At 44.7% G+C, this 20509-nt stretch overlaps 1 protein-coding gene across 1 annotated transcript in view; it reads right to left on the bottom strand.

The window, feature by feature from the left end:
* The window catches only part of LOC120841418 (venom metalloproteinase antarease-like TtrivMP_A), a 45745-nt gene that overhangs the window by 6241 nt on the left and 18995 nt on the right, over positions 1 to 20509 (bottom strand). Inside the window, exons 9-11 of the mRNA XM_040212308.2 lie at positions 5478 to 5533; positions 4237 to 4348; positions 3836 to 4003 (exon numbers count right to left, since the gene is read on the bottom strand). Coding sequence (XP_040068242.1) covers positions 3836 to 4003; positions 4237 to 4348; positions 5478 to 5533 — 336 coding nt within the window. The remainder of the gene's footprint in view (positions 1 to 3835; positions 4004 to 4236; positions 4349 to 5477; positions 5534 to 20509) is intronic.

Below are 20509 nucleotides of genomic sequence, written 5' to 3'. Positions count from 1 at the left end.
CTACACAGAGCAAGTTGTTGTCCGACAAATCATCCATAATATTCCAGAAAAGTGCATGCTCCCTACAGACTTGGACGTAGTTCAACTACTCTACTCAAACTACTGTAGTTTAACTACTCTTTCGAGTAACTTGGTAACTTTCAATTACAACTTGATTTGGGTAATTAGTAGCTTAATTTAACAACTATTTTCACGTAACTACTTCTCAAATTACTAACTACTTTCGAAATTATATAGTGCTAATTTTGCCCATCACGCCGGCAGATGGAGTGACATTCCCGAACAAGGGGCCCCCTTGTTCGGGAAGGGGTCCTTGGGCCAAGGTGGCGACGAGCAGCCAAAACATAACACCGGCACGCACGAACGCAGGAAGAGATGCTGAACAATCCTTGGTCGGGTATTGACCTAATCCGGTAATGCACGCAGGCGCCGCGTTGCCAGCTGCAACCGTGAAAGACGGGGGCACTCTGAGAGTTGTTGTTTTCGTGTTGTCTGTCTTTAGTGAGTTCTTACTCAAGCGGTAGGTTCCACGGGAGGCGCCACTGGAATGCCTTCGCAGCTGGGCGCCTTGCCGTCAGCGCATACGCCTTTGCAAAGCCGGACTGCCCCGCGCACAAACCCTGGTACGGATAATCCGTTCATGGGAGCACGTTCCCGCTACCAGCGACGATGCTTGTTCACGTAATCCTTCGCGTACTTCCGACCATCCATGCCTTAGAGACCTCTTTGTTAAAAACGATTCAGGCGCGTCAGAATATTGTAGTCGCCGGCGAGGATTGCGAGTTACCCTTGGGAGATCCTTTTGTTGGACCTGGCGTCAGCGGCGAAGTATACTTCGATTCCATCTTCTGTTAAACCAAAGCAATTTTTTTTCAGTAGTGTAGCACTAGCACCACACCGGGACGCGCAGTCGTCCGGATGATCTCATCGTCGTGGTGCGAGACTTGAACCCTTGACGGTCTGGTGCACTCGCTCAGCGTACCCTCAGAACGACGTCAGAATAAAGAGGGCCAGTCATAACAATCTCAACTTGACGAAGAAAAAAAAAAGGAGGAAAGTTTGATATAAAACACCTTCTACCCGAGGCAAACAAACCTCACATATTTCGTCATGGACACCTAAGATGCCGACACTCGCTTACCCGACCCTGCACAGCTTGTTTCTCAAATTCAATGGTGACGTTCCATCCAGCCCATCGGTGGAACGTCTATTTAGCTTGGCTGGGGACGTCTTTAGAAGGAAAAGGGGAAAACTCTCCTATCAAGAACTTTGAAAGTCAATTGCTTCTGCGAGCGAATAAACTATTTTGGCGAGAACGCAAGCCATGAAATGGCTGCATTTACTTTAGGCGCGCAGGGTTTTTCATTGATCAAAACTGCTGTTCATTTTTCTACCACAAAAATATAAAAGAGTAACTTCAAAAGTAACTTCAAAGTAACTCGCTACTTTTTACAGTAGTTAGTAGTTTACTCAATTACTATTACGAATGCGTAATTTCTACTCTACTCCAATTACTTTTGGCGTCGGTACTCAGTAACTTAACTTAACTACCTTTTTTGAGTAATTTGTACATGTCTAGTCAATCAGCTTACTAGGTACGTTTGTCAGAGAGATTGGTCTATAATTCGTTAACTAATTTTTTTGACCGGTCTTAAAAAGTGTGGTGAATTTTGTTTCTTTCCAAATCGTAGGAATTTTACAAGTACATAAGGATTGTTGGAAAAGTAAACACAGAAAAGGAGGAAGCTTCTTATTTGCAGAGCCTAACCACTTTTGTTGAAAATATATAAGGTACTGGAGCTGAACTTGGTCGAAACTTTTCTATTAGTTTCTGAATAGCAGTCGCACACATTGTAATTTAAGCCATAAGAGTTAGTATACTATCTTCAGGTAAAATAACTAGCAAGGGAAAGGTCTCATCACAAAACATTTCACTAATCAGAAAATAATTCTATAAACAAAATGCCAAATCGTTCACATACATCAACAGCATCCAGCTCTTTTCTCGAAGAATCAGTAAAGTGAAAGGGATTGGAAGTGTGCTTGCGGTTAACTGCATTCCAAATTATTTCAAGTTCGTTTTTATAAGGTCGCGTACCTCTTCTATAAAGAACTAATTTTTCGTTTTCTTTGTTTCATTTACACACATTTGGGGGATTTCGTCCTACTTTGCAAATGCAATCAAAGAATGCAATATTTTAGCCTGCATGCATGGCACTAGGAAACAGCCGTTACCAGACACCTGAATTGATTGTAAAATCCGCAGGACGTCTTGGGGAATGAAGCGATCACATAGCAGGCGGAAGCAAGTATACAGAGTGGAAAAAGAATCATTTTACCTATTGTTATGAAGGCCGATAATGCCGGTGTCGCAGTTTTTAAGCACTGTCAGTTCAGCTTAACACCTCGCTAAAAATTAGCTTTGGGAACTGCAGGTGCTAACTGAATTTTACAGTAGAAATCGGAATTGCATGAGAGAAAAAAACTGAACAGCAATTCCTCATACGATGTCGTAAATTCCTAACATCTACCGGCAATTTCATTTTCCTCGTATAGTGCTATATTGTTGTCAGCGAATGAAGAATATCTTCATAAAATGAAGGTTGGAAAGTACTCCCCGTGTCAAGCTTTCAAACCACAGTCACTAGTTGATGTCGTGCCGTAGCAATTTCCGGCCCTTCGAACGCTCTACCACATTCACCCACACACTCACTTAGAGTGAACCACATTTACTCTAAAGAAAAGTCTCTGCGTCTACTCTCACGCAGAATACTCGGAGAGCCAATCAGCGCAACTTACGGAGGCACCTCAGCAAATGACGATGCCGAAACATAAATTTAGACCAAAAAACGCAGTCTGAGTTCAGTTGTGACATTAAGCAATGCAAAACGGCATGCTTGCATTGCTTAATGTCACAACTCAGACTGCGTTTTTTGGTTCTAAACAGATGTTTCGGCATCGATATTCGCTGAGCTGCTCCGCAATTTGCACTGATTGGTTCTGCGAATGTTGTGCGTGAAAGTAGAGCCACAGATTTTTTTAGAGTGTTGAAGAGTCGCCAATTCCAGCGACGCTTCGCCACACACGAACGAAGGTAAACAATCAAGATGGCTGAGTGTTCCAAGCGTTGGGCCCGGCGTCAGCGCGATGTGATAGCGTGGTCAGACAAAAAATCGGCCAACACGGAATTCGGGCGACAGCAACATGTTGCTCTGCTGTTCTTGTTGGCGCGATGTGAGAGGGTCACCGGAAACGCGTCTTTCTCGTTTTGCCAAATAGAGTTGTCCGACTGGTTGCATCAGGGGTTCGAAACAATCAACCTTGCGTTTCTTTCGGTTCAGTTCGTTTACACTAAACAACCGACAGATGTACTGGGACTCTAAAAATAAAAAAATTATTTGTCGCGTTTAATGGATTCAGCTAGCTTTTGATAAACGGTTTGATGTTTCTTAAAGTCGATATAATGACCATAATTTGTTTATATCGAGAATAACAGGACAACCTAAATACTATGCATTTTCGTTGTGAACTTGCAGCCTCGTTTCCTCTTTAATGACAGGTGAGCTGCAAGTTCATTTCAACTATCGCTGAAAGCTTAAGGAACGTGGCGCGTTTCGTGGTAACGCTTTTAGCGTCGTCAATCTTTTGGTGGATTCAGCCACCTTTTCAGTAAACTACGATTCAAGTAACTACGATTGGAACTAACATCCCCGTCAACTGGCAAACGATACATTCAAAATTAGGATGAAATAATAGCATAGGAAATGCCACGGGGCAAAAAAAGAATAAAGGTTCGATGATGCCAGCGCCTAAGGAAGTTCAAGCAAATACTTACTTCAAAACAAATTGCATCTGCAGCTCACTACAGTGCGAAAACGCGAAAGGCGGTCCAAGAGGCCCTTGAGGTTTCATAATGTATTTCTCTGGTAACTTGCAGTCAACAGCACCAGGATGATTTCGCAGACTTTTCAAGGGACCATTTCCATCGTGCGTGCTCCCCAGCCTGCGAAAATAATGTTGATGCTAAGAAAACCGTCTAATGCTCAACGCTATAATATGGGACAGATTAAGAAACGCAAAACAAAGCTCAGTATGGTCATGCTTCTTATCGGCCCTTATCGCATTGTCCGTAGCGATAGTAAAAAGGCATGGGATTTACTAACGGTTGCTAAAAAACCTTTTCACGGGTGATACGCTGAGCACATGTGTTTATAAAGGCAGCGACAAGATACTTACATATGCCCGATTTCGTGGGCTATTTGGGTGAATCCATAGTACAGAGGAGGTTCATCCTCGCAAATTCCCACATTCCAGCCTTTCACGCAGACCATTCCAGAATAGGCGATACCTGTAAATAATCCATTTGTTGCTCTCCAAATATATTCAATAATGTTTCTTTGAAGGTGTAAGAATACGCTGTGATGTGAAAATTCCTCTCTTCGGAAAAGCTGCTATTTAGAGTTACAAAACGTTCAGCCACTTAAAATTAAAAAAAAAAAAAAATTGGCCGTGGCGTGACCGCTTGTGCACAATTCTCAAATGCCAAGGGAACAAGGCGTATCTAGAAGTTTGGTGGTGTGCTTGAACAAACATAACGAACACGCAAACAAACATCTACATTTACATGTTTCAGCGCAAAGCTAAATTACGAATAACTAAACGCTCAGTCTTTGGCCAAATGTAGCGCTCGGTGCTCGAACCTGATGCCAAAGTTTTAGAACTTGCTGACTCAAATCTTATGAACAGTTTTAGGAACTTTCGCAATAAGACGAGGGCAGTCGACGAAGTCCAGCAACGGATGAAAAGGAGCGACGTCGGCTACCGAATACGGGACTCATTTTGCCAGTGTAAAATTAAAATAAATTGCTTCTAACTTTCGAATCTGCAAACAGTGAGTTTTAAACTTTGGCATCAGGTTGTATCGTTAGAGCTCCGTTTGGAGTGTACAAAGAGTTGGGCAACGCGTAGGATATCTTGTCATGAAAAACACTATTTTTCGACGACACACGTACACTTGCGGCCTTAGAGTTTTACGTAGAATAAAAATATACAGTCATAATTTGTTGTTGATTTTCAGGTTTGGTGTTGTAGAAATCTCACCACGAATGTAAGTGAAATTTCTAAGAGATATCCGTTGAATGTGATTTTTATGATCATCATCTGACGACAACCGTTCTCGTCAAATTTTATTTGTGAACTAATTGGCCAAAACGTCATTTTAAAAACATGTTGAATTTGACTTTCTCCAACTGCTTCAAAGCAAACAATGTTAATTCTATTCAGTAAAGACCATCTTCTGCGAAAACGGCTACCAACTTACAAATCCCACTCAGTAATTCGTATTACCAACTAGCAGACACGGCGAATATCAATCGCGATTCGTTTTACATCTCTCGGAAATACCTGGTTAAACTCAGATTTTCTCAAGATTCAGCATAAATCTGTGGTCCGGAGCATCTTCTGACCCTCTCGCTTACCGTGAAGATCAGGAATTAATTTGTTAGTCTCCTTGCTACGTCTCCCTAAGCGGCGCCTGAAATGCAAATATAAAAATACTAATTATGCGCATTCCTGCGCTAGGAACATTAATAAAGGTGAACACCGTACGTACATAGAATTTGTGCTTTTTAGGCTTTACATGTCCTTTTTAAGAAAAGCCGTGAACGCCACACTTTTGCAGTCACGGCAGATGAGTAACACGGCGATTTTGGACGTAACAGAGGAGCTGTCACGATAAGTAAGATTATTAACTAAATCTTCTGAATGAACGTTCCAGTTTGTAAGAAAAAACATAATTCTAATTATAACGTAGTAGAGCATCATCAAAAAACACAAAATTAGTGGATTTTAGAAAATTTTGGAAGATTCAGGAAGGGCTATGGGCATGCTGACATTACCACCCGTGAAATCGGTGCAAGGTTGGCGATACAAAAACTGAGATGAGAATATAATCGTCCGCGTTTACCCGTCACCAGCCCGGCCATTCTAAAAAAACTCGATTTTGAATGCAATATTTAAACGCGCCCCTTACCCCGTCTCTTTCTATACCATCGCTTTGAACCAAACGTAGAGATAGAGAAAAATATTGTGCGTCAAGAAAAGCATAAGCTTTTTTTTTCGAATTTAGAATATTAAGATACCGCAAGAAATATTAAACATCCGCTAAACTCCTCTACATAAACAATCGAAAAATCGAAGACTTCACTTAATATTTGCAAGAGAAATATTGTTTCCAGGAAATTGTTTCTTACTGTGTGCTGACAGGAAATTTTAAAACCGAAACTGCGATGCCTGGGACAGCATAGTACTGACCATTTGAGATCCCTCGTATTCGCATAATTAAAGGGTTTTGTTATCCTCGGAAATAATACATGAATAGCTTGTAGCATGCAGCGCGTATTCCCAGGTAGCACACCGCGTCGGCCGGTATCGGGACTACGCCGGCCGGTCCCGGTAACAGGATGGCGGCGCCCGGCCATTGGCGCCGGTGAGCTACCGGCCCCGGCCGGCGTCGGGGTTTCGTCTTGCTCACTGGCCAGTTCAGCCGAACAAGTTACAGTGTCTGGCCGGCATCGGGTTTTTGCTGTCTTTGCTGGCCAGTCTTTCCATGGAGGTTCCAGTAACTGGCCGGCATCGGTATTTTGCTGTCTTTGATGGCCAGTATTTACATGGAAGTTCAGTAACTGGCCGGCATCGGCACTTTACTGTCTCTGATGGCCAGTATTTACACGGAAATTCAGTGACTAGCCGGCATCGGCGCTTTGCTGTTTAGGCTGGCGAGCCCCGCCATGGAAGTTCCGTTTACTAACCGACATCGTTTTATCTTTTTTTTTTTTTTTTTTTTGCCGTTTTTACTATGCAGTCAAGTCATTCAGATTCTGACGAACTGTGGCGATTCATGAATAGCGAGTGGAAATATTCGCATAGATCAATCCTTCGCAAATAACTGCCGACGCTGGTGTATTTGATCCCAGCATGGCAAGGCTGACGTGTTTTATTGCGAAAACGCGAGAAAAAAACAATGCGGCGAGGAACATTTGCAGTTCAGGATTCGAGAATCTGACCACCAACGCCATGAAGAATAAATTACACAACGCCGAACGATACCTTTTCAGGAAGCTAGTTTAATTTGATGCACTATACTTAAGGTCGGTGGTATACGCACGTATTTGGCTCTGATAAGAAAATTAAAATAAAAACGGTATAGCGGAGAATCCGAATGAAGAGCAACAACCACAATTAACAAACACGTGGCATGATTGAGCACGCGCTTTGAGTTACAAAAACTATAATTTGCATTGCATTGCAGAATCTGGACAAGAAAGAGATGTGTGTATTGCTTATGACGCTACGAGAGGTACACAACTCTCCTGAGATCGTGTTATTGGTGATTTTAATTGAGTGTGAAAATATGCTATTTCAGTCAAGAATCGGCTGTTTTCTGTGGTAGTTACGATCATCTAACAGAAATATTTCAAATTTTGACATAGCCAGACGATCTGTCCCCCGGTAGCTTATGTTATATACGGCATACCGCACCAAAAACAAAAAAAAAACAAATATAAAAACTTTTTTTTTTTTTTGTTTTAACACGATAAAGGCGTTGTGGATGTTTACACTGCCGGGTCGTGAATGTGACCCCTTGGCGCTGCGAAACATAAATGTTCTAATACCGAACGATGCCGTCTCTGAAAGCTAGTTTAATTATCCGCACTGTTCTTGGATCTCAGGAATAAAAACATGTCTAGGCCTAATAAAAAAGTAAAACTGCGGAGCGCAACCTCGATAAGTACAATCAGGCGGCAGGCGAGGGAAAAATCACTGATGTACCTGAAGAAAATTAAGTACTACTTTCCGTAAGTCAGAAAAATAAGAGATGTGCTTAATACGTACCGCGCTGTGAGCTCGGCTAAATAACTGTCTTAAAATAGCGGTATTTCTGTTTTAACAGTGGGTAAAGTTGACCAGCTTCAGACAAACTTCGGCTGCATCACTGTGGCAGTTTGACCACTAACTCATTTTCTCATTTTGCTCTCAATATTCCCATTATTATTACCTTCTTTACTTCGTTGAAAGGACTTGCGCTGTTTGCCTACTACACTGACCCAGAAATTAGCACGGAGGGAGCGAATTATCCCGGCAAAACAAGAGGGCCACGGCTTGTGCATTGCATCAATTTAAATTTGGGCTCGCACTTCTTATTTACACATTTTGCGTGATTTTTACCCGGCAACTGCAAAAACATAAAAAAAAAATATTAAAAAGAAATAAAATACGCAATACAAAAAACAGTAAAAAACTTGGCGCTTCCGGGATTCGAACCACCGACCACACGATCACCCGCATCGCGCGTTAACCACCAAGCCCAAATCACCAAATCGAAAACGCGTTGTTTTTAGTAGTTTATATGTCTGTTGAGTTCGTTTGAATACATTGTACGATTAGTTTTGTATGTAATTTTTTGTTACGTGTTCAGGACGTATTTCTAATATTGTGGCAATTTTTGCATACTCAATGATTTATTATTACTGTGTCTTTTAATAGTTTTTTAATGCGCTTTGCTGATCGTTTTATTGCAAGCGTGTTGAAGATACGCGCACATAGATTCCGTAAAGTCGTTAGACATCCATAATAGCCAACGAACGCGATCCAATCCAATCCGCAGCCTTGTTTTGCCGGACGTGTTGGCCGTGTGTGTTTCACGTCTCTGTCTTGAGGTTAATTTACCGATTAGTCGTGATGCGTGGAGTTTAACTTAGTTTCAAATGTGTCCGAAAAAGAAGGAAGCGACTGTGAGCCGTGGAACCACGTCGAATCTGCTCAACAGCCAAGATCATGGCACGGTCGTTTCAAAGTAAGTTCCTTTCTTTGCCCGTTAGGGCTAGATTATTCTTTTTTCCGTTCAAAATGCTTGTTATTGTCTAGCGAAGAAAGGGTAAAAGCACAGGCGAGCTGGTGAAGAACTTCCATCGTAAACCGGAGACACGGAAAAATAAAAAAAAACGGACAAAACAACAACAAGTCTCAAACACAGCTTCTAGTTTATTTGAACACCTCCGCTCTTATATATACACAACAACCCTCCTCTCCAAAGGTCGACACACCTCCTCTCCACTCCATCAACGACATCTCAAACTGAACCAATGACACATGCTAACTCCCTTCTTTTCATACCAACCAAAAACTGACCCCTTCCCAATCCAAGAAACAGGCACTCAAACCCTGCAGGGTTTGAGTGCCTGTTTCTTGGATTGGGAAGGGGTCAGTTTTTGGTTGGTATGAAAAGAAGGGAGTTAGCATGTGTCATTGGTTCAGTTTGAGATGTCGTTGATGGAGTGGAGAGGAGGTGTGTCGACCTTTGGAGAGGAGGGTTGTTGTGTATATATAAGAGCGGAGGTGTTCAAATAAACTAGAAGCTGTGTTTGAGACTTGTTGTTGTTTTGTCCGTTTTTTTTATTTTTCCGTGTCTCCGGTTTACGATGGAAATTATTGTCTAGATCGCTTGCTTTTACCAGTATTACTAATTGTGCGCGAATGGTGCTATGCGAGGCTGTTTTGCTTCGTTCACAAATAGGCTGTGTACTCGGTCCAGGTCCATCAATAGCGGCAGAACTTTTTGGGAGATGGGGGGGGGGACGGCGGCGCCGGCGGCGGCGGCGGCGGCGGGCGTGCGGGCGGCCGGCCGGCCGGCCAGCCGGCGGGTGGAGGCGGAAAGGGGAGGGGGAGGGGGGGAAGTTTGATTGCCTCCCTCCACCGTATTGTTCACTGGTAAACTAGGATGTCTGGAAGAGCGCGGTGCCCCCCCCCCCCCCAAAAAAAAAAAAAATAATAAAGCACTCAACTCAGCGCGGTGCCCCTCCATCGTCTAAGCTCTAGGTTAGACACTACGGGTGGATTCCGTGTGCGTATTTGCGTCCGGAGAGCTGAGCCAGGCAAAAGGCAGAGGAGGATCGAGCAAGTCCGTAGCTTCCGCCGCGCAGTCGTCTGCAAACGGCTTTATTTTCGTGACTCGTTATCAGAAGAGAATTGTCAAAAATTGGTGCCGCGATGAATTCATCCCATGGTGATTTGCATAGCATACCGCTCCTGATCGCAAAACTTTGTGCCCACGAAATAATTTTTTGATGCCGCTTCTGGGGAAATTTACAAGCATGTCCTGGATTAAGGTAGTGTCTCGCCAGTTTATGAGAGGTATATTTAGTTCAGTGTAAGTATATAGTGTTAGACATGCCTCACCCAATCCCTGTATTTTTTCGTTTGGTACTGCCTTGAGCGAATGGTGTAGGTTGTAATTGTTTTTAGTTGTTGCATGATGGTAGTAATGTGGTGAGCTTTACTAATTGAACAGCTTGAAAAACAGTTCACCACAAAAGGCAAGGAGACAAGCAGAGTTGCGTGTAAACCATACGCAAGCGCAGACTCTCGACTCGCATGAACAGAGAAGGAAAAAATAAAGAATGCGGAAGGAGCTCAAGCACAGGCCCAAGTGGAATGCGCCGATTCACCCATTAGCAAGAGCAGATTTTAAAACCATAATTTCCTTGTCTGTTAAGGCAACAGATTGATGGCCAATACATAAAGACAGCTTAATCTCTCTCTAAAGTCTACGATGAATTGTCACCTACTTATGCACTATTTACACTGCTCGTGTGTCATCCTTAAAGCCTCGTCCCACTAGAGCGACAGACAGCACCAAACGACAGCGACACACGACGAGCGACACACGACGCACGCTGTCCCACCTGGCGGACACGACGCAGGACACGGGGACGAGGAAACTTCTTTCCTAGTGGGATTGGAGTTGTCAACAAAACACTTCAAAATACACAGATAAACAGTCTGGCGATGCGGTTTCCATATTTTGCTCTTTGGGCATTAAATGCGCCGACAAACACGGTGAAAGTGGAGACAATTACTTTGTTTCTTGATTAAAGCTTCCGCTTCTCTTCATTTGCCGTTGGCGACTTTCCACAAACAGTAGTGACAATTGACACCAAACTTTTTCTGAACTAGAATACCCGAATCGTTCCTTTTTTTTTTGGGGGGGGGGGGGGGGGGTCGTTCGAGGAATTCTAAGTTAGCACCAAGGAATTTCACCCTGATTTTGAGGATGTTTAAAACTTCATATCCGAATGATCGAGGGCAGGCGTTTTATGGGGGACAATACGGCATCCCGATCATCACAGAACGTGATGACAAGTCTCGTCTGCCGGAATGGCTTGCCGCGGAACGTCGTGTCCTACTTCGTGGTGAGCGGTCTTTGGTCAGTCCTCGAACATGGGTGTATCCATCCTGATTTAGGGGCGTAGACCTCGGCATCTTGAAGCACCAAATCGCGCACCAAGTTTTTGCGAGCAAAACCAGCCACAGACAAGCCTTTCGCAACATGACTGCCAGCGCCAGCAAGCAAGCCGTGCCCGCGACCACTATGAGCAATCGAGGGACTGGAACTGCGGGAACGGGGAGAGGCCGCCAAGGGCTTCTCTGAAGGTTGAGCGGTGGAGCAAGCCACGGGAGGAAGGGTGGAAGGGTGGAAAGAGAGGCAACAGAGGGCACAAGCGGGCGAGGAGGATAAGTTTGTATCCGACAGATGTTCCTCGGTGGGACTGCTTGCTGCGCTTCAAGTCCAACAACAGACAAGAACTCGTCCGTCGTCGATGGTTTGTCGGCGATTGTCGCGGGTGTTGGCCGTTGCAGTGGGACAGCATCGGCGACACGGAACTTTGTGGTGTCGTCGGACAAAATTGGTGTTTGTCACTCTAGTGGGACGAGGCTTTTAGAGAAAACGTGAATAATTAGCCGATACTGTGAAAAACATACAAGGGAATTATTTTAGGCCTTTATTATTCATAGTATGGGCCACCAATGTGTTCGCACATCCGTCTGTTACCTGAGCTGCCAAGAAAATCGTGTTTACAGTCTTATGCATATGGGTGGGAGTCAGCACGTTCCACTTGGACCTGTTCGAACTTTTGCTAAAGCTCCTTCCGCATTCTTTATTTTTTTTCTTCTCCAATTTGTGAGTTGGGAGTCTACACTCGTATGTAGTGTATGTATTCCTCTCCTTTATTCCTTGTTTTTTGTCTGTTATTTTTCAGGATGTTCAATCAGAATGAACTCACCACCTTATTACATGGAAAGGCTGTTGTTAATTCCAAAGTGTCTGTAAAACAATCTACCTGACATCTTTTGCTCACGCCCCGGTTTCTGAAGCTCACGTTCTCCGAACACAGCCTTTCTGATTTCTCTGATTCTTTTTCTTTTTTCTTTTATGCTCAATAGGTGGTATTCACTGAGCCTGCAGGTTCGATTTTGCCAGGGAGCGCCACCGTCGATCCGCCATCTTCGAGGCCTCGGTTTGACTGGCTTGGGTACGCTACGCGGTCGTCCGCTGCTAGTGTGTGCTAATTTCATATCGTTGAAGCTTCGTAGAACAGAAGAGAGAAGAAAAGTTGGTTTCGGGAGCGGGCCGTTTTCTTTGTTGCCGCCGAGTACCATGTGTAAAGGCTGAACCGCATGTAAGCAATTTGGCGAGCGACGGGACGGGACGAGCGACAGCAACGAGACAAGCGACGACGACCCGCTTCGCTGTCGCTCGGTCACTCGCGCGACGTGGCAAACCGCATGAAAGCGACGGGAGCAAGCGACCAAGGCGATAAGCGACCCTTTCTAAAATCCAAAAACCGAGCGACGCGACGACCGACCGCGAGAAATCTTCGTCGCTCGTCGCCGACTCCCGTCGCTGTCGCCATCGCTCGCTAAATCGCTTACATGCGGTTCACCCTTCTCTGTCACTCGTCGCGTAGCTCGGTTTTGGGATTTCTAGAAAACTTAGCGCTCATCGCCTTGGCCGTGTGCTCCCTTCGCTTTCATGAGGTTTGCCTGGTCGCGCGAGTGACCGAGCGGCAGCGAAGCGGGTCGCCGTCGCTTGTCTTCCCGCTCGCCAAATCGCTTACATGCGGTTTTTAAATCGCTTGGACTAATGAAAAATGCGCCGCATTTTTTATAAGCTGCGCACTCTGTGAGCCGCACGGTATGTTTCTGCACAGGAACAAACACCGAAGGCACGACGTATGTACGACACAACGGCGATGGAGCAATACGGTTACACGGCCGTAGTACAGAAAATCCGCTAGAGAAAAACAATAAAGAAACTAGCAAAACAAAACAAAGAGTAATCACACCGTGCTACAAAAGCACCAAAGTTCTTGCAAGAGCTACCACCGTCGGCACGACGGGCGACACGGAGCGCGTCATGGAGCCGAGGGAGCAACGCGGCCGCGGTAAACGAGTCCGATAGCGACAAAAACGAACTAAAACACACAAAAAATACTCCCACGGCGCTTCAAAAGCACCAAAGTATAAGAATAACCCCTAGTTTCGATCAAAAAGACCATTTAAAGTTGTAAAATACTGCTAAACCACGCTCAAAAGGTCCAGCCAGATGGCATTCGCGATAGCAAGAGACCTCGAAGATGGCGACCGTGGTGGGCGATGCCAGCGAACCTAGCGAGTGACGTCAAGTGAATGTCACCTATAGATCAAGTTGTGAGTGTGCACCAGTCTGCGTCCTCTGTGTTCCTGTCCTTTTGTCCTTGTCTTTTTGTGCACTTTTTTCAAGTTGGTCCATGATATTTTTTATCGTATATTCTAATCTGTGTTTTCATCTTTATACTTGCTGCAGTCCTTACCAAGTAGAAGTTGGCATTCACTTTCACCATCCTGATGTGAGTGTCCTGAGGCGACACAGAATGACAGCTTCCTCTGCGGAAGGCCAGGCTTGATGGAAGACTGCCAAGGCTGTTCATGGTAAGGTGCTCTATATATTGAGCAATATAATAGCAACTTATTGCTGATAGGATTGTTTTTAACGCAGACTGTGTTTATGGACTGGCCTTTAGCAATTCCGATGCCACTCACGTGGAATGAAACACTCTAGGGGAATTGCGCATCCCATTCGTAAGCGGAATGCTGAGTTTACAACAGAAGTGCGTCTCAACTTGCTGCCAGTATTGCTGTGTGTGTTGTGTTTGTATTTTTATTTGTTTGTTTAATGTTCCCAATAATGGCTGCAGCCTTCCCATTGGAAGTGGCAACACGCAAACACAAATGGACGGCAAGAGAGGTGAACAGCGCCACTCACGCCGTTCGCCACCGCACCCATTGGTTTTCGGAGAGGTTTGCAGTATTGGTCTCTATGGTATTTGGTCATATATCGCACATGAACACAACCAGGGCACTGTGCCTACAATTCAGCACTCGCAAGATTTGCGTGAATACACCCTGCAGCTGGTCGCACTTTCAGAGTAATTTTAATGTTGCAAAAATGAATAATGACATTGGCATATTTCTCGTGCCAAATCCTTCATGCCTGTTCCGAACTCTGATCTCCACGAGGTCACAGTAGAGTCGTTTCTGTTGTACAGTAAAACCTCGTTAATTCAACCCCCGCTAATTCGGATAATTTGAACTGTCGATCCGGTCCCGTCAAACATATGTATTAGTCAATGGCAGCAAACGCTCATTAATTCGGAGGGAACGCGGCGCACTATGGTTAATTCGGACAAATTCGGCAGGTGGTGCTAGCTACCGTCTGTTCCAAAGGGTATGACCGCTATCCATCCGAAGTGTGCACGTGGTTTTTCCGGTTTTCCCATGGTTCTTCGCTCTTTCGGTTCTCCGTGTTTCGCACCAGTTTTGCTCTGGATCGCCGTGCTTCAGCGCGTTACTCTCCTGGCATGGAAGCAGCAGAAGCATTGCTGCAACGGAAAAAGGGTAGCACAAGTGACCGACGACCGGAATGGCAAAATCGCGACACGCGGGGCTATTGTTCCCAAGCGTGCCAATAGCAAGAGTGACAGTCACGTTTTATGCCTCAACGCGGGGATCCTAAAGCCCGCCATTTTAACAACTATCCTATCCCTCAATTTTTCGCCGGCCACCCCTGCATTGAAAAATGCAACGTGACTGGCACTCTCGCTATCGGCGTTTGGGGAAAATAGCGCCGGCTGTCGCGATTTCGCCGCTCCGATTACTGGTCAGTTTTGCTACTAGTTTTCCGTTGCAGCTGTACTAGGCTAAGAATTTAGCGACGAAAGTGGAAATACTGAGGGCCTTGGAGGGCGGCATCTCTCGACAAGTGATGGAAGGTTGCGATGTCAAGAGAAGCACTTTGGCTACATACGTAAAAGTTGTGGCCGATATCCTACAGGCTTTCGAGAGCGAGAAGTTCAACAAGAAAAGAAAGCGGCCTTGGAAGGTGGTGCACCCGAAACTAGAAGAGGCCTTGCTGTACTACATTGTCAGCGCACGGGATGCGTAGCTCCGACAGTGCGAGTGCGGTGGAGCACTCGACCGCGCTAAGGAAAGTTGCCGTCTCCGCCCAAGTGTCGTCCAGAAAGCAGGCGGTAATAACAGATTTCTTCTCTAAATAAAGGAAACGTTTTCGCGCAGCTTTCTTTGTTCTTTCGATATTTCGACCTTCGGATAATTCAGACATTTTTGCCGGTCCCATGAGATCCAAATTAACGAGGTTTTACTGTAGTGGCACGGCAGACTCTATACTTGTTTTGCTTCAATCTTTGTAAGGGGGATGCTGTAATCCAATTCTACTCATCCCTGGTGTACTAGATAGCACCATATTTGCAGAGATAGTCTTCAGATTTTGTAGTTCCATCAAAATATATTTCAGCTTATAAAATATTTGTTATTTGGCTTGTAAATTTTCAAGCAGATCTAGATTGAAGGCAGCAAATATCTTACCTGCAGTCATGGTATGTGTCCGAAGTATATTGCATTAACATAATTGACCCAACCTCTGATTTTTGTTTTCAGTGCCTCTAGCGAATTGTGGATGCTAGGATTGCTTTTGTTTGTTTCACATTATCTACAACACTTTTTTCACTTTTATACTCAGTGCAGCCCTTGCCGAACGGAAGCTAGCATCGACTAGGCCAATTCGTTCCTGCATCACCAGCCGACCCGAGGATCAGGTCCATGGCAGTCTGCAAAGGTTGTTGATGGTAAGCTGCCTTATATATACAGCTGTGTAATAGCAGCTTGTCCTGGATGACAATTTGAAATGCGTGTTTATGTTTTAGAAAGTGAAATTCGCATGGGCATACTTGCAACGTGAAAGCTTACCAAGCCTGTTCTGATCTTTCATCCTTTTGAGATTTCAGTACAGCCGTTTCTGCTGCACACATACTGCCTACTTCGTCCAGGTAGAGACTTGATACATATGAAGGTAAGCAGGCGATTATCAACTGCTCAGTGCTGTCTGTGGTGACGTTCTCTCCTTATCAGATGACTTACCATGCTTGGTTCGCAAGGCATTTTAAAAGGAGAGCAAGTCCGCTGGTGCATGATGCTCCCAGTACTGAGCAGTCGACGATCGCTTGTTCACATTCTTAGAGATCACGACTGTACTTCAAGCTCGGCAAGTGTGACACTTATGTGATTCAGCCTAGCTGTGGTGTGCTGAGCGGTATATGTAGAGCTAGTTTACTTGTGCACACACAGTGGCTGTGCGGTGTAAAACGCGCCCAATTGGCAACTTTAATGCAGTCTCGTGTAGTTCCGTTGATGTTTTCTTTTGGCGTGCATGATATGTGTTCACACTTTTTTTTTTCCTCGCTTACCGACAGTCCTAGCTGTCTGCAGAGAGTAAGTGTGAAACATTCCAACAAGCCTCTAAAGCAGTATGCAGTGCAATTTTGGTCTATTGTGCAAGCGAGGAAGAAGACTGCTCGTTTGGCTGTTGAGGCTGCGACATAGACATTAGATAGTTTTATCTGAGCATTGTTACGACCCGCTCCACTCAAAAGGAAAGCACCTGCATGCTCACAATGCTCAGTCAGCAACGACCAGTCGGAGCGCAGATGCCGATGGAGCAGACAACTCCTGCACCCCGATGACCTCTGCCGACTGAGCGTTACGTGCGTGCCTGGTTACTTTCCTGCTCAGTGGCTGAGCGGAGCGGCCCGTAAAAAGCGCTCAGCTAAAACTTTTTCTGATAGGGGGTGGCTGACTCATAGATATTTCAGGCAGAAGGATGGCCGACATTGGCTCACATCAATTCTCAGTATGAGCAGCTCTCATCGCAATACGGAAATTATGATTCAAACTTCCTCTACCCCTTTCTGAAGGTTTTGAAGGTGCTCCTAGCAGTATTGTTGGGCTAGACATAATCATACCCAGATCCACTCCAATAAATTCTAAGAGGATGAAGTCAGTTGCCATATAGCTTGTGCAAAGCTAAATCTGGAACTCACTCCTCCTTCCTGTTTTTCACTGTATTGAGAACCTTGTCTCAGTATGTGAGGGGTCTGTGAAGAAAATTGACCAGATAAGCAATATTACTCAGAAAATAGATGTCCCATACATATTAACCTGCACCTACCAGCCACTGTACACCACCTCACTACTGATTTGTTATCTTTCTATTGATTTGCCTGAACTGTTCGCACCTGTAGATATTAATGATGATCACGAGGGAATGTTTCTTGTCATATGATGTTATATGCTTAAAGTAAGTGAGGCTTGCGGGCGTTTTCAAGGGCTATGGGGCATGTTGATGGTAAACACTCAATGTGAGTTTATGGTAGACGCTAATAATATATACTAGTTTCTGGGTAAGTCGCTATTTTTTATTTGGTGAAGTCTGCAGATGAGTTTTAGTCAGGTTGCCATTATGTGGGAACACAGGGGCCATACTCTGCAGTATATTATATGTGTACATGTGTCTACCCAATCTCATTAGTATGTGTACAAAAATGAGCTGTATTCGCGACTCCAACGATCTATAGGGGGCGCCACCACCAAACAAACATGGCGGCTGGGAACAGGTCGCGTCGGCTCGGCCGGGCCGCCTGAACGGGTAGCGCATTCAATTTAACAGATTTTCTTTTGTTTAATGCCCTATTTTATAGGTATTTCAACTGCAACGGTTAAGTGTAGCCGGTGCAGATAAACTTGCAGAGCATAGTTTTGTTTTCCCGGTGCTTTTTGTTCTCTTCATGTCAAACTTTTGTTTCGGAGGTTTCGTTCATTACCGAAACTATGGGCTCCGGAGAGACGGTAATAGACTCTAATCAGTTTTGATCAGGTAAGGAAAGCAGCGATGACTACAGAATTGTTCCACCGACAGTAATTTTCAACTAACTCGCATCACTCGACCATACGACTTATCTGTCGGCGAAATCGAGCTTTTGTGCGTATTAAGAAACAGCTCCAGTCGACTGATCGATCAGCAACACAGGCTGCAGGAAAATTACGAAAATTAAGCAAGCGCTTCTTGAGCCAAGCTTGAGCTTCTTGAGCCCCACTGAGCAGCTGATACTCGTATTTCAACTCAGGTTTTAGTGACAATCGAAGTCATTTTGACGAATGTGCGGGTTATGCATTATATTACGTACCATGTCCCACTAAAGGGATATTAGTATATTATTTGGGCTGAAATATGAGCTTACTTGACAAGCTATTAGGTGAACTGCTGAATCAAAGTATATTTGACAGACGGAGAGATACTACCTAAACTCAGCCATATGGTTCTAGCCGGCAGCACGGAGATGATTGCGGACAAATTTGAAGAGAGTCTTCATCGGAGATTCGCGCAGAACCCCTCTGCATTAAACTTGACTTCAAATTTTGAATGGAGAAAGAGAGTATCTTTTGTGGCCGGACAACCTGAGGAATGTAGACGAATATTGCTGCTGGCTTCAACGAGGGTATATTATAAATATTGGAGGCGCAATAGATCATAATGTCTTGACAGCTTCTAACTTTGCGAGACGCGTCCCCCATTTTTTGAAAGCAGACAATATCCCTCATTAATCGTATGCAGCGAGGAGGTTTTCGAGAATCAAGTAGATGCGAAATCAGCCCAACTTTTTCGGTGTGGTCCAGAGGCTTTTTCGGTGAAAAGCTGCCAAGATGAATAGCCAAGGCACCGACCAGCGTGGGTGGCTCAATCTTGACGCTAATCAAACACAGCCAAATTCAAGAAAAGCAGCTATTGAACCTTCCCATTCACTTGACTGCAGCATTGGGGTTCCCTCCAGTGAAACACCTCGTCTGTTTTACATACCACTTATCAGTTACCGAGTAGTCGTCACTTTGAATGTCATCCGAGACAGAGAAGAAATCAAAATGTTTTTCCTTGATTCCTCCCCATCCAAGAAATTGAAAGCACGCGATTGTGTGTTGTGGAGTAAACAGGCTTTCAAACACGTGATAGAAAAAAACAATTTACTGAGGCTTCATCACACTGATGAACACTCAGGCAAACTTGAGAAATAGACGCTTTCAGCGCGCGCCAAATTTAGCTGCCATTGCCGACCTTCTCTTGTCTTACCGAGATGCCGAGCCACTGAAGCGGGCGTTGATGGGTCTCCACAAAGGCCTATGCTGGGGAGGAGGACACAGTAACACCTAAAATGGCAATGACCTGTCCTGCTGTGGTAATGATGAAGGGAAGCGAACGAAATAAGAGGGAATAAAAACTGAAGGTCAGTTATGGCGGTGCCCATGCACAGCTGCCTGAAAGCGTCTATATTCAGACCTTCATCAAATAACATTGTTTGCCACCGCGACGACAACACGTGTCCGCGAAAGCCGCCAGAGACGTGGAGAGGCGCAGAGCGACCTGTTCTGGCTGGTTCCCGGTTTTCCCGCTTGGTGCTGTCCGTTTTGCTAGGGTCGCGAATATGTCAAGGATATGATTAGTCATTGTCTCAGTAAGACTAATGAATCGCTATATTTACCTAAAAATGCTGGATCTCTCGCACCTATCGGGACGAACGGCAATGTTAAACTACATGCCAACTACTCCGGCGAGTTTGCCCGTCTCTCGACATGCCCTTTTGAATTAAAGTAGATGATTTCCACGAGCCTTTCTTTGAAGTGGGCCTTCTTCATGCAAATAGCTAACCTTGATTATGAGATAACTGGGCCATTTTTGCCGCTTGGTTATCCAGTGTGTTGTAACAGGTGTCCCTTAGGGCAATCAAAGTATTTTTGTTTTGATATAGTTTCCAGATTGAAAATGAAATGAAGACAATTAACGCATTGGTTACAAAAAGTTTTTCTTTCACATGGGCTTCTTGTCTCATGCCTCTGGTTTTCTGGCCACTTGATTAGCTTGGTTTATCTTTTTAGAGGTGATACTTACTTAGTTTTTGTGCTTTTGTTTTGGGTGTTTTTCGGGCTGATTTTCTTTTTTTTTTTGTTCTCAATAGTGTGTATATATTGCGCCGTTGAGTTCAATGAAAATTTGGTTTCGAGTCAGCGCTCTGTCCTTGTCCTTTACCCTGTCCGTCGTCCTTTGCGCTGTTTTAACCTTTTAAGCGCTTGCCCAGTTTGGAATTTCTGGATTATCATGTGCAGCTGGTATTGATTTGCCCTGTCATTTTACTGTGCTGTTGATTCTCTTTGCAGGTGCTCTAATGAAAGACTCCTTTTCCTGGGTGCATGGTCGACTTGCATCACAAGCTGCATGAAAAGTGTGAAG

This window comes from Ixodes scapularis, unplaced genomic scaffold (genome assembly GCF_016920785.2).
Source record: "Ixodes scapularis isolate PalLabHiFi unplaced genomic scaffold, ASM1692078v2 PGA_scaffold6__148_contigs__length_123643588, whole genome shotgun sequence".
NCBI classification, from domain to species: domain Eukaryota; kingdom Metazoa; phylum Arthropoda; class Arachnida; order Ixodida; family Ixodidae; genus Ixodes; species Ixodes scapularis.
The sequence above is the reverse complement of the archived record's forward strand: the minus strand, read 5'-3'. Positions and strand labels throughout refer to the sequence as shown.